Here is a 14,056-nt window from a genome sequence, read left to right as displayed (position 1 = left end):
GTGCAATGTGCGATGTGTTCAGGGGGCAGGAATGAACAAAACTGGGTGGACTCCGCCCCAGCCTCCTGCTGGCCTCCAGGCTGCTGTGCTGGTTAGGAGAGAAATGCTCACTGCCAGGCCTATGATATGTGCCTCTAAAATTCACCACAAAACACATCTTACTCTTTATCATTTACTCTTACCTAACCACTTTTAAATATTTCATTTTAAAGATTTTCTGGTTGTCAGAACCTGTGCATCTCAGTGAGGTATCCCCCAGGAACCTAGAGGGAAGGAAGGCCCATAGATGCCTTGTGAATGTTAGACTCCAAAACCAAATCTAACGGTCTGAGATGTGAGTGAAAACCTTACAAAGCAGAGGGCGTGCGGATCTGTGAGCTCAGGCCCTGGGGAGGCGTCCTGGGGCCTTCACAGCAAATGCACACCAGGTCGGTGGGGGGCTGGGCAGGCGGCGAGTGAAAAAGAGAATCTGCTGAGTCAGCCTCTGAGCTCTGGAGTCTCTACAGCTCCCATCCCATTTTCGGCAGTTATCTTAAAACCTCGTTTTCTTTAGCTCTAAAGTGGAGATAACAATACCCACTGGAAAATGTTGCTTGAGGTGATAAAAATGAGCAGCCTTTAAAACCTGCAGAGCTAAGCAAAGGTAAAGGATGACACCCAGCTCGTGTGCTCTGGGTCATGGCCTCCAGGCCCATAGGTTATGTGCCACCACAGAGGCAGGTATGCACTGTCCTGTCCCTTCTCAGTGGCCCTACCACCTCCGGTTCATCAAAATGTTTCTCTCATTTGAAGTCTAGAACAATGAATCCAAAGTCAACAGCTAGACTTGAAACCACGCAAGTGGCTACCCAGGAATGAGCAACTTTTATTGGTCCCTGAACAGCCAGCTGGGATTTCAGTCCCTGAGAAAACCTGCTGAGGGCAGCATGGTGCGGAGAGCAGCAGCCAGGCTTCAGAGTTCCGGGCTGGTTCGTGTCCCGGCCCTGCCAGTTATTACCCGGGTGACCTTGGGCATATGATTTTTCTCTAAGCCTTAGTCTTCTGGGTTGTGAAGTTTGAACAATACTGTAAAATCCCATGATAGTCTCTGATAGCTGTGTGATAGGAATAACAGTAGTAAGCCCCTGTGTGAATAACAGAATCTGATACTGCTTACGGATAGCAGCCGTAAGTCCAGCTGACATCCGCTATGAGGAAACTTTATCCACATTAAGATATGCTGAAAGGTACAGTTATGAATACTTACTATCTGTGTTGGTTCTAAATTGTAAATCTGGCAGATTCATCCAGCACCCTACTTGATGGGCTGGCATTTGGGAAAGGCATCCAGGAGAAGCAGAGCAAAACTATTTGTGGGAGAGAGGAGTGAGGGAAATAGAACTAATAAGGGGAGGAAGAACTGGGGCTCAGCCCCCTGAGCCTGTCTTCTGTCGCTCCGGTCTGGGTGGGAGAGGAGCTGCGGGCTTGAAGCGGAGCAAGCGCAGATCCCAGCCCTGATGAGGTCGGTCGTGTCCTGCATTTCCCCCGAACAGCGTGGCCCCTCAGAGATTTCTCCTTTTGTGGGTGGGCCACAGGCACACACTGCCTGGTGGGGGACTTTTGTGCCCGGAGCAGAAGAGATGAGCCTGGAGGGGTGGTCCTGAGGATGGCAACAGGCATAAGCTCTGCAGCTTCCCCTGCATTGGTCCTTAGGTGTCCTTTGGAGGAGGCCGGAAGGCCCTGGTATGTCTTCCCAGGGAGGGGCTGCCATCCCAGGCTCCTTCCCGGCCACCCAGCTGGAAAACAAGCCCATGTAGTCAACCCTGGCCAGAGGCTGTGGCTAGACTTGTTCCTGCTTTTCGAGGCAGGTGCCTGGACGCTGCTTGCCCTGACCCTTCTGGGAAAGGCGAGAGCACAGGGAGATGGAGCCCGGCCCAGACACAAGTCACACGCCCGGCCCACTCCCTGCATGGCCAGGCAGACATGAGAGCCGGGCACCCGCGGGGCCGGCACTGGGGCTGCGTGTGGGGCATCCTCTTCACTCCTCAGGTGTGCGCTGTCAGGTCTGCAGGCTTGCACGGGACAGAGTCCAGCCCCCCACCTACGTGAGACCCTGAGCTCCAGCGTTGCCCACACTGGCACAGCCGCGGGACCCAGGAGGGCCTGAGGAACCGCTTCCGCCAGACGGTTGGCGCTCAGAAAGGGTAACAGTGGACGCGGCCAAGCCAGGGCCCCTCCTCCTGGTCACCCACCACCCTCTCCTCAGGGACAGGCTCCTGAGCTGGCTGGCGCTCAGGCCCCCGGGCACCTTCTTCCAGCACCTGCGCCCCACGCGGACTGAGGGTGGAGCTGTCCTTAGTGGCCGCTGTCTTCTCTGCTCATCAGACGCAGATCTGGTGCCGCAGTGCCTACGTGAGGGACTGTGGGATGCAGCCGGCCTGCCGCTGACGGTGCGGCCAGCCTTGTAAACGCCGCTCCCAGAGAAAGGAGTTAGGCTGCAGATTAGCAAATAAAAACGCAGGACCGCACCTCACTTCGGATTTCAGATAGAAAACAGTTGCAGTGTAAGTATGCTGCCAGCCATATTTTCTCTGGCAGACCCAGAAGGGAAACCCTGAGCCCCCTCGGAGGCAGGGCAGTGGCGGACGGCCTCCGGGTTCCGGCTCTCACAGGAGCAGCAGTGAAAGAACAGGGTCTTCATGACCTGCGCCAGCCCAGCTGACTGAGTGCGTTCAGGGCCCAGGGCCCTGGCTGAGCTGCTCATGGTTACTTGAACCATGGAAGTCACGGAAGCCCCCTCGGCTGTCGTGCTTTCCTGGAGCCCGATATGGGGGGCCTCGCATCCCCGGGGGTGGAGGGCTCCGGCGGTGGCCCTCTGAGAGCAGAGCAGGCGCGGGTTCCGGCGGCGCTCTGGAGGTGTGGCCCCAGCTGAGGAGCAGCCCGTGGCCTGGGCGTGATCTTTGAACACAAAGGGTGAAGAAGATCCGGAACCAGGCTGTGGTGAACGCCTTGACACTGGCGAGCGAGTCAAGGGCAGAGCCCAGCAAGCTGCTGCTCAGGCGCAGAGACTCCAGAACGGCAGGTAAGCTGGGTCGGCAGTCAGTCAGCGCCGAGTCCAAGCCAGCAGCAGGAAGGCTGCGAGCAGAGGGCCGGGTCTCCTGCAGGCTCAGCGTGGGGAGACCTGGTCAGAATCCGAGGGGAATCCCGGGCCGGGCAAGGGTGCCCTCGGGGCCTTTGTCTAGGACATTTTGACGTAAGTGTAGATTCACACGCAGTTGAACCTACCCTGCCCCTGGCCCTTTTAGTCTCAATTTTGTTGCCATTTTTTATCTGGAGCCCTCTTCCCTGCCACTGGACATCATTCAGCTGGTGGCCTCAGGCGGTATGTGGCGTTTGAAGTTTAGGGAGCCTAAGCAACCATACTCTCTCCTAAGACCCTGCTCAGCCCTGGCTGCACATTAAGGTCACCTGGCACCTGGCACCACCCAAGCCAATCAACCCATCTTGGGGGCAGCAATGTTGGTTCAGGTGCCCAGGTGACCACGCTGTGCGATTGCCGAGAGCCACTGCCTGGGGAACGCCTCAGATCTCAGTTTGCAAGCATGGGGGTATATATAAATTTATGTCCACTGATGATTTAGAATGGGACGGACAAAAAGGCAAAATAAAAAACCATGGAAGTAAAGTTGGTTAAGTTTTCGGCGTCAGAACAAGATACAGAAGGTCCAAACCTGCGCTCATTGCTCATTCACGCAGCATGAGCTCCACAGGCACCACCCAGCCGCTCCCCCAGGGAGGCTTCCCCGGCCAGGGGCCCCTCTGACCACGGCAGCCCCACCCGAGCCAGTCCTGCACCCACGCACACACCCGCTGGGCTGCCGCCACGGACTCTGGCTCCCACGGCCAGTCGCCCGCCGCCCCAGCACACCTCCAGGTTCCCGCCTCCTGACTCACCAAGACCTCAGCCTCAACAAAGCCCTTCCTAAATGAGTCCAGGCCTGCGCGGTCTAGGCCTGGCCCTGCTTAGTCACAAATCTCTTCCATCAAACACTGGAGGCACAGGATGAACCCAAATCCAGCAGCTGATTCCTACTGTGCATAAGCACACTCACAGAAGATGAGAAAAATACCCCGAGTGCGCTGGCCTTCCAGGATCCCCTGGCAACCGTGGTGTGAACGAAACACGCGCACAAATACAAAATAGAGTATTGAGATTCACGCCTCCTCACATAAAGGACCTTGTCGCTCTGGCTGTCTATGAATTAAAGTAGTGCTCTTTAGAACTCACCACGTGATTTCTTCTCCACTCAGAAGTACAGTTCAATGTTCCCCCCTGCTGCTGAGAGTCCTGTTAAGTGGAGACCTACAGCAGGTATTCTGGGCCTCACCTTTGACACGCAGACTTGTTGCTTAAAGTACCTCCCTCCTCCGAGAGCAGCAGGCCTGTTGGAGGCAGAGCACTGGCCCAGGGCTCATGCTCCTCAGCAGAGCTGGACGCAGCACCTGGAGCAGGCGTGGGATGCATGGCTGCGGCACTGTGCGGCCCTTGCCCAGATGAGCTTCACTGCCTCCCCCTGTGGGCAAGGCAGCTCCAGCAGCCTCACACCTTACGCAGCCTGCTCTGCTCTCTGGGCAGCTGTCAGCCGGATGGTTGGGGTGAGGGTGTTTCAGCAAATGTGTAACATGTGAGCTGTGGCACATGCCTTACAATGGTGTTACTGGCAGGGCTGGGAGAGAATGGCAGGGCATGAAGTCGAAGGAAGCTGAGAGGCCTTGGTGCATACTGGCGAGTGAGGCTGAGGACAGAATTCAAGGCAGCTGATAATTAGGGCTTGGGAGAATTTGAGGAATACACAGTATGACCCTGAACCCTATGTACCCACATTCACTGCCAATAGCAGATCATAACTGAGCTGTGATGTGAGTTTTGTACATGGTCTGGGAAATGCCTCTCTGCTTCACCTCAACACCACACCTGCTATGACCTTCCTGTCCAAGGCCACGAGGCTCTGGACAAACCCCACAGTCATGTGCCAGACTTGGAACACTTTGGGGGTGGAAGGCACAGTCCAGTCTAGCTTCTGAAAGGCTCACGATTCCTAGAAATGGTGTGAGCCTCTGGCGGAGGGGGTGCAGTAGGATGGGGGTCTGCGGGATCAGGAGGCAAGGCCAAGTAAGGGTCCAAGGATTCTAGATGTATGGGCATAGCATGGGGTGCACATGGCAGCCAGAAGCTCTATTCAAGTATTAACATCCTATTTACATCCGATGTAAATCTGGGCTTGAGACTCAGCAGCAGGGTGAAGGAGGAATGCAGAGCACGGAACACAAGATTTTGTTCTGCGTCAACAGTAACAAGGGGAAGGATCTTTATCCTCTTTACTCTTTATCAAGAGTTTCAAAATTTAAAAGCTTTCCTCGCGCCTGCAGTTTATTCCTGTTCTGTTTGACTCTCAGCCCCCAGCACAATACCAACCAAAACTATATGAAAGAATTAAGTGCATTTAGGCAACCAGGAGAGGGTAATGCAACATTGCTCATTTGTGGTCAACATCTAATTATGAGTGGCAGGGCCTGGGGACAGTGAGATGTAGGGCAGCAGGTTTAGAGGGGACCCAGGGAAGGACTACCCAGGGGGGTACCAGAGTGGGGCATCCGGACAGCTGGGTTGGCAGGGAGCCTGATATGAGGGTAAAAGAGGACAGCACAAGGGCTGCTGGGAGGAGGAGAGATGGGAGCTGGCACGCTTTGCAGGGTCCTGTGCAGGGGAGCTCAGGCCATTGACAGCTGACTGTCTGCAAAGTCCCCAGCCTGCTCTGCTTTCCTCCTCTGGGTTCCCTTTACAAAGCCGGTCAGTGTGACAGGATGCACAGGCCAATGGCTTGGGAGAGAGTGGGTAGAAGGAACAGTGTCCTGCTGGGTGTGCCAGCCCTGTCTGGTGACAGGACTCTCTCGGCTTCCCCTCCAGGAGCGGCAGATGTTGAAGACCTTCCTGCACCTTGTCAACGTCAATGAGGACCCACAGCTCACTGGGGTCCTCAGGTACTTCATTCCGGCCAGTACTCCACCCTGGTGGCTTATTCTGGTCCTGCTCATGCCCCCTGACCTCTACGTTTCCTTTTTAATTGTTCCTGTTGTGGTAAAATATATCTAACACACAAGTCACCATGTTAACCACTGTTAAGTGGACAGTTCAGTGGCATTAAGTGTACTCATTGTCAGCCATCACCTCCATCCTTTTCCAGAACATTCTCATCTTCCCAAACAGAAACTCTGCCGCCCGCCTGAAACACTAACTCCCCATCCCCGCTGCAGCCTTGCACCCCCATCCATGAATCTGACTACTCAAGACACCGTGTCTAAGTGGAATCATAGAGTATTTGCCCTTTTATTAATTAGCACTTTTCACTCAGCATAATGTCCTCAAGGCTGTAGCAGGTGTCAGAGTTTCCTTCCTTTTTAAGGCTGAATGATACTTCATTTATGTGTAGACCACATTTTGTTTGTTCATCCAGCTGTTGGGATAATGGCGCCAGTACTGTAGTAACATCTGGCTTTCCCCACCCCAGCCCTACACACACCCGAGACAGGAGAGGCTCCCTCAGGCTGGCGTGGGGTCTGGGTCACTGCACAGTCCCCGGGGTCAGTCACTGCGCAAAACAGAGCTGCACAGACCAGGACCTTCTCTGGGGCCAGGCTTCAACATGCCTCCAAAGGCCCAGACTCAACCTTTCTTCCTCCGGAATTCCCATGAAGAAGGTGGAACTTTAAAAAAGTGAAGAATCCCATAGAAAAGGCAGACAGTAAAACAATTACCCCTAAGGCAAGATGATGTCCATGTACCACTATTATTGAAAATCCCAGTGGGAAAACCCCTTCACATGATCCTACAGGAGAGGAAATGGCAGGCGGCCATGGTAACTTCTTAAGGTCAAAACCTGTAACATAAGTTCTCCTAATTCTTCTCAGGTTCATGTGATGTCAGTCAGGCTGCTTTGAACATGGTCAGTCTTCAAGGTTTGGGGTAAGTTTACATGAACCATCTTTGTCCAGCATCAGAGAACTGTGACCACTCAATCCAGAGGAGATCTCAAAATACTCCTGTCATTCGTGGCCAGGCCACAAATCCTGCTGGACCACCAAGAGTAAGAAAGTGCCAGGCCCTCCTGAGTGGCCCTTCTCCTGCCTGTGGAAGGCTTTGGGATGGGCTTCCAAGCTCTCACTGAAATCCCTGCCGCCAATCTTGTGTCTCCTTGGCTCTGACCTTGGGAGGAAAGGGAAAGTTGGTTGCTAGACTCTGAGTAATTTTCCACAAAGAGATATAAGTAGATCTGGCCAGGAAATGGGGAGTCAACAGGCAGACCCACTATCGGTGGCCCACATCTTCCATGGTGTCATCGCTGAAGGCAACAGCACCCTCAGGTCTCTGTGCTCGAGAGGCAAGCCCCTCCTCTGCCCTGCTTCCCTCTCCTTCCAGGACATGTCCTGACTGCCTGCAGATTTCCAGGCAATAGACTTGACCAGCTCTTACAGAGAGAGGCCTCACTGACCAGTGCCCTGACATCCCTCAGCAAGGCACCTGGGCCCCCAGGGGAGGGGCGGGGACCGTGCTGGCTGAGGGGCCGGTTGGCACCCCCACCTGCACCCCCAGCCTCCAGGCCCCTCCTCCTGATTTCTTCTCGGGGGCTCCCCTAATCTTCTTTGCAGATCATTTCCCATGGGAACCCCTCATCCGACACACAGATAAGCTGAGGTTAAAACCTTTCCTGCAGGATCCTGGAGCCCCAAGAATGCAAGGGATATATATGGATGTACCTGTGTCTCAACATCTAGAAATTTCCATGACAACCAAGGAGTCCAGCAATATTCTAGAACAGTTAGGAAGCTGGTCACTCAGGACACACAGATAGTATCTAGGGGGCAGCCAACCTGACACCAACATCCATCCCCAAATCTCGTAACATATGAAGTCTGGATTTGTAATAATAAAGGCCCAGAAACGGATGCACCCTTCCCCATTGTGTTAGCCGTCTCCTCATTCCCCACTACTCAACCTTCCTGGCCTGTGAGTTTTGAGGACTCTAGGGGAGACCCCCGTGTCCGCAGGCTCCATGCAGCTATCGGCACCGAGGTGGCGGTGGTGCCATTAAAGGAAATGCTTTGGTGTCTCCCAGCTCTGTGTAGGGCCTTCTGCCCCCGCTGTGAGCTGCCGCACAGGGGTGCCCCGCACACTAAAGTGGGCAAATAAGAACATCTTGTTCATGAAAATCGTAATTTTGCGGGGACTTAGATGACCTCTTGTCTTTTTAGAATTTCAAGTAAACATGCTTCCTTCACAAATTTGGATGGCAAAGTGGCAGTCACTCCGCACAACAAATGCCAGGTTGTTAACGGGGTGCCCATCACGACCAAGGCAAAGCTGCAGCGTTTGGTAAACTTTCCTGCCCAGCCACGGGATTTCCCAGCTACTATCCAAGAGCTGGGAGAGGGGGCTCTGAGGTGCCCAGGGGCAGCAGCCGCAGTGAGGCCAGGCACTGACCACCTTGTGCCCCCTTGCTGCAGCACCGCAAGAATGACCCAGGATCTCATGCACACTCGCTGTGTGTTCTTGTGCAAGTCACTTCACTTCTCTGGACCTCACCTATGAAACAGAGAGGGGTGGACTAGAAGTTCACCAAAACCCCTTCCAGCTCTAGCATTTTATGACATTTTTAATTTTTTTAAAAACCTGTCACTCAGGGGGACTGCACAGTATCTTGCCAACATCAGGCCTCCATCCCCCTGGCTGAACTGCAGGGGCTCTGACCAGCCTCCCTGTGGACCAGTCCCCTGTTCTCCACTGTCTTCCAGGCCCTTCTGGAAATCCTTTGTGGCCTCCCTGTCAGGACACCATACTTTCACCCATTCTATCATCCTTTGATCTTTGCTGAGATTCATTATTACTATGATTTTTGTCAAATGATGTATTTTAAGATCCACCATCTCTTCTACATTTAGTTGAAAGGTTCAACTAAAAGAAAGAAGTTTTCTCCCCTATTTATTTGTTCATTCATTTATGTACATCAGTATGAACTCATAGAGTTCTATTTTACTCAATAGGTCATGATTAAACGCTTGCAATTTTAAAATGTAGATATTTGATGAACAATTGGATAATGACTGGAGGAAGGATGAGCATGCAAACTTCTCCAAGGCTGAAAAGTATCCCAGAAAGAGTGACTGCCTGTCACTTGCATCCCAATTTTTCCCTAGGTGCTGTGAACAACAAGGATGGGAAGGCTGACCCTGGTGTCCTGGCTGTGTTCCAGGACTACACCAAACTGATGCCACTTGTTGCAGAAGCAAATCAAATGAGTGAAGAGCTGAAAAAGGTAAGAGCTAGAAGACGGGGTAACATCAGTCCCATTAAGGAGCACAAGGCCTTCACTCCCACTGCCCCAAACTGGCTTGGTGGTATAGACCAGACACAGGCATGGAGAGGGGAGGTGCTTTGCCCCAGACCCTGCAGTAAGCTAGTGACAGGGCCTCAGCCTACACCCAGGCCTTACCATCTCAGGCCTTGGCACCATTTCCTGAAATGTACAGAAAAGTTTTGAGAGTAGTGCACAGAACTCTCATATGCAATGCTGGCCCACCACAGACCCCAGGACCCAGGACCCCAGAACAATACTTGCTTGCCAAACCACCCCATCCCAGATTGTCCTCCAGAGGGGCTTTCCTAGGTCCAGGCACCTTGATGGCTTTTATGCCAGAGGCTGGAGTCAGTGCCTGTAGACACAGGATCCAGTCATCAGAGAACAATCAATGAGGTTCCAGGGTGTTGCTGAGCCGTACTGGGGCTTGTCATTTCTCTTGGTGGGAATTCCAAGGAGCCAGAATAGGAGCATCTTTTAGAAAGCCTGGGTGTGGAGAGAATGGAAAAGACGTGGAAAGATGAGATAGGCCTAGTAATGCAGGATTGTGTAGTGAGGTTTTCTCTCACCAGGAGCTAAAAATGGAATTGAAAGTGAAGAATTTGACATTGTCGGATTCCAGGGGCTGTGACCTACGGAAGGAGGTCATGGTGAAGGTGACCAACCAGAGGACTCAGCGGGTGAGGCTGCCCGGGAGTGTGGCCTCCGCAGTGAGAGACAGAGCGAGAGAGCGAGCGAGAGAGCGAGCGAGAGAGCCCAGTGCTGTTCTGAAGCAGGAGGTCTTCCCCTTTCCTCTCCTCCTGCGTGACAGCGTGTCTGTCCTTGGCGTCCTGACTTGTGCGGCGGCTGGGGCCTCTCAGAGTGCTGGCTGCGCCCAGCGCCCCGCTGTGAGCCGCCCGCAGAGGCGATGCCCCCAACCTCCCAGCGACCGGCCTCTCACTGAGCCAGGCGGCTGGGGCACGTTCGCCCACTGGACGATCTGCTCTGCTGAGTGACTCGACTCACTGAGACTTCTCTGGTTTAACTTTTCTGCTCATTGCCCTCAAGTTGCCAGGATTTTCTGTATCCAGTTTTTAACAACGTTTTTTAAATTGTGAAATACGACAGAGAAAAGACTACAAACCTCTATGCTCATGTGGTACTGTAAACACCTGGGTACTCACCATCCAGGTCAAGGGGCTTTGTTCGCATCTGCTGGGGACGGGCTGTGAGTTTAACTGGCCACAGGCCTCGAGGGCCCGGGTTGCAAACCTGGCCAGGACCCTTCTGGAACTCACATGCCGGAGGCGGCTTCCCCTCCTTTCCCTCTGACCAGGGTGGAGGAAACGGGGGGCATTCTTAGTCCATTCAGATTGCTATAGCAAAATACCAAAAACAGGGGTTTAAATAACAGGTGTTTATTTCTTACAATTTCTGGAGGCTGACAAGATCATGATCATGGCCTAGACAGATCCGGTGTCTGCTGAGGGCCTCTTCCTGGTTCATAGGCATCGTCCAGCTGTGTCCTCACGTGTGGAAGGGGCAGGGAGCTCTCTATGGCCCCTTTATAAGGCCACTGATCCCACCACGAGGGGCACCCTCAGGACCTTAATCCCCCACAAAAGCCCACCTCCAAACACCATCACATTGAGGGTTAGGTTCCAACCCGTGAATTTTGGGGAACACACATACCAAGCAGCATGTTTGATTCTGGCTCACCTCACACACCCAGAATAGCTCCCAAAGGTCTCAGGGTGATGGGGGAGGGCCTCCTGTGACACCCGCCCCCCAACTCTGGGGAGTCAGCCTTAATATCTGTGCCATGTCCTATGAGATCTCTGGAACTGAACCCTCAATGTATGTGTGATTTTTTTTTTTTTTGGCAAATGCCAAGAGAGCAAAGCTCTGGTGACCCAGTATTCCACATGCATCTCTGGGGTCACATGTTGGACAGTTTCCTACTGTCTTGTCATACCTTACTTTAAGGAGATTTTTTAAAACTGCTTTCCATGTCACTTTTTTTATTGTTTATTTTGTATTATAGCTTAAGTTGATTTGAAAAATAGTTTATTCAGCCTTTTTATTGTTAGCAAAAGGGTTACCTGAATAACACAGCCTGGCATTACCAGAAACAGAAAGCAGGCTTGTGTTCTCAGCTGTTTTTGTTAGATGTGTCATGTGGGAGAGCCGAGGACTGCTCCAGGATAGGCCCACTGGGCTCTCTTCTAAGAGATTGTACATGAACAGATTTTATGGTGATTTTTTTTCTATTTTTCTTTATCATGCAGAAATTAATTTTACTGATCTGCCACTTGCAAGTAGTCTGTTTTTACCTTTTCAAAGTGATCTTCTATACTCTGGTTTCTCTTCAGACTGCATAAATCTTTCACCTTTCAAAGTGACCTTCCTCTGAAATGCTGTTGGTAACTTCTGGTAGTTTCCTGGACCATTTGTGTATGAACTTGAAGGCTGTAGAATAGATCGCAGATAGTGGAAGTGGGTCTGAGGCAGACACGAAAGGCTCTTTCTTGGTGGAGGGTCTTGTACATGTTCGCCTGGGCTGCATGGACTGTGAATGCTGCCACAGTCCTGGAGGAGGCAGCACCCACGGGTGGCTATGTGGCTGTCAGGAGCAGGCAGGGCCCTTGTGAGGCCTGGGCAGGGCATTCCCACCTGGCTATGCTGCCAGCTTGCAGCTACTTTTCAGCAGTGCCTGCTTACCACCCGTTGCCTCAGCTGGATGGCACCTGCCGGGCATGCAGCCCCCTAGGGTGTGTCAGCACCGTTGTCCCAGCCTGACCCACAGCGCCTCGTTGACCTGCCAAGGGTGACATCAGTTTCACCTGCCACAGCCCGGGTTGGACTGGTTTCATTCCCAGATTCCCATTATCCTAGTTCCCTGGCCTAAAGGCCTTAAAAACGCTATCTGACCAGGATTCCTGCCCCATTTGGCTGCTGTACATGCCCCAGCCAGGCTCCCATCCATTTTTACAGCCCGCTGGCAGTAGAGTACTGAATTCTCCACTCTGCTTGAGGCAAACAGAAAAAGAGCGACATATTTTACTGTCTGGAGAATGTCCTTCTTGTGCAGACACATGGCACTCAGAATGCCCTGCCTCGGTTCTTGTCCAAGTTGCTCAGTGGAGTTGCCTGTTTTACCTGGTAACCACTTCTGATGTGACATTGAGGGCCAGGACATTTTCTGTCTCACTGAGTCCCTCTATGTGACTTATGCTGAGGAACTCATGGAGAAATTGCTAGAGCAGCATTTGAAATCAAAGATTAGTGACCTACCTCTGTGTTTTCAGGTGTGGATTTGGTCAAAAGCCATGTTTATCAATAGGAAATTCCTAACAGAGGAACTTTACCAGCGCTTCCTCAATGAAGAAGACAGCCAAGAGAAGATAGCTCAGGAAGACGGTCCATTCTGGGACCCTGTCGAGGTCATCCACCTGGGCTCAGCTCACCTCTGGCTCCAGTCACTAGCCTACCATGAAGTTGGAGGAGCAGGTGGAGTTTCCGGACTGGGATCAGCTGGAGTCCAGTGCTGCATATCCACATGGCGCCCTGCTCCCCGACGGGGCTATGCGGGTTCCCCTCCCTCCATCATTCTGGGTCTGTCAACCATAGAAAACTCATAGCAAGCCTGAGTTCTCCTGGAGGGGTGGTCAACTTGGCACCCTCGGAAGGTCATTATGAGACAAATGAAAGAGCTCACTCATGAGTGATTTGGCCTCATCAAATCTGATTTTTTGCCATAGCAGCCAAATCAGCTGACCTGGGGTATTTAAAATGCCTGCTGATGAGGCCTGAGAACCAGAAGCAGAAAGCTGATTTTCTGGCTCAACCTTTCTCCATCCTTGGTACAGGTGCTGACCATTTCTTTGTTCCTTTTCTCGAGGTAGGGACTGAGGTGTCTTTGTTTCCTTATCTGGCCTTATTCCGTGTTGTCATCTGACTTCTGCGCGAACAGGTTCTTTTTTAACTCTACTCCATTACCTTCTACCTCCCAGGATATCTCATCTGTTTTCTCTCTTTAGGCCAAAGGCAGTTCAGGCAGTTTTTTACAGAAGCTAATGTCTCTTAGCAATTCTAAGCAAAGAGGCCATTCAGGGGGGCGAGGATGGGGGTTGGGGGTGTCCTGGTCTGGATGCCAGGGTCCTCGTAGGCACCCAGGGCAAACTTTTCATCTTTCTGAAGAGGAAATAGGCTCAAGAAGGAGGAGAACTGCAAGGTCCTATGACCAAGAGGCCAAGCTGACCACCAACTCATCTTTACTGAGAGACTCTAAGCAACTTTCTGATCACTTGGCCCCCTCAGGCTTCTAGGCACCTGAAGGTCATATTTCCCTCTGAAAATTAATAAAGTGACATTCTAGTTTGTAGGTTTCAGCCTTTGTGAGTTTGGTTGATATGGCAGAGGTCACCTGTTAGAAAGCTGTCCACATTAGTTTCTGAGCTTGTAGGCTTGAGGGCTGACTCTGGACTATGAAGAATTCACTTTTTTCTTGGTGCTTCTGGGCATCCAGCTGGCTTTCTCTGGGTGACAGTCCCTCTGTCCTCCTGGGAACCTACTTGAACTGTCAGTGCTAGTTTTTATTTATTGCATGAAGCTATTATAATTCTATCTCCTCCTTGAGAAGGCCGCATGCTTCTTCAGTGAATTCTATAGCTGGTAATATTCCC

At 52.3% G+C, this 14,056-nt stretch overlaps 1 protein-coding gene across 1 annotated transcript in view; it reads left to right on the top strand.

Annotated features, from left to right (window-relative positions):
- LOC118928859 (kinesin-like protein KIF28P) overlaps nt 1-14,056 on the top strand; it is a 43,507-nt gene that overhangs the window by 17,480 nt on the left and 11,971 nt on the right. The window contains 12 exon segments of the mRNA XM_057508225.1: nt 884-1,011; nt 1,163-1,226; nt 2,952-3,192; nt 4,396-4,635; nt 5,948-6,038; nt 6,949-7,003; nt 8,290-8,478; nt 9,113-9,350; nt 9,965-10,072; nt 12,680-12,861; nt 12,863-12,913; nt 12,915-12,958. Coding sequence (XP_057364208.1) covers nt 884-1,011; nt 1,163-1,226; nt 2,952-3,192; nt 4,396-4,635; nt 5,948-6,038; nt 6,949-7,003; nt 8,290-8,478; nt 9,113-9,350; nt 9,965-10,072; nt 12,680-12,861; nt 12,863-12,913; nt 12,915-12,958 — 1,631 coding nt within the window.

Source organism: Manis pentadactyla, chromosome 9 (assembly GCF_030020395.1).
Source record: "Manis pentadactyla isolate mManPen7 chromosome 9, mManPen7.hap1, whole genome shotgun sequence".
In the NCBI taxonomy this organism is placed as follows: Eukaryota; Metazoa; Chordata; class Mammalia; order Pholidota; family Manidae; genus Manis; species Manis pentadactyla.
This window is presented reverse-complemented; position numbering and strand designations above follow the sequence as displayed.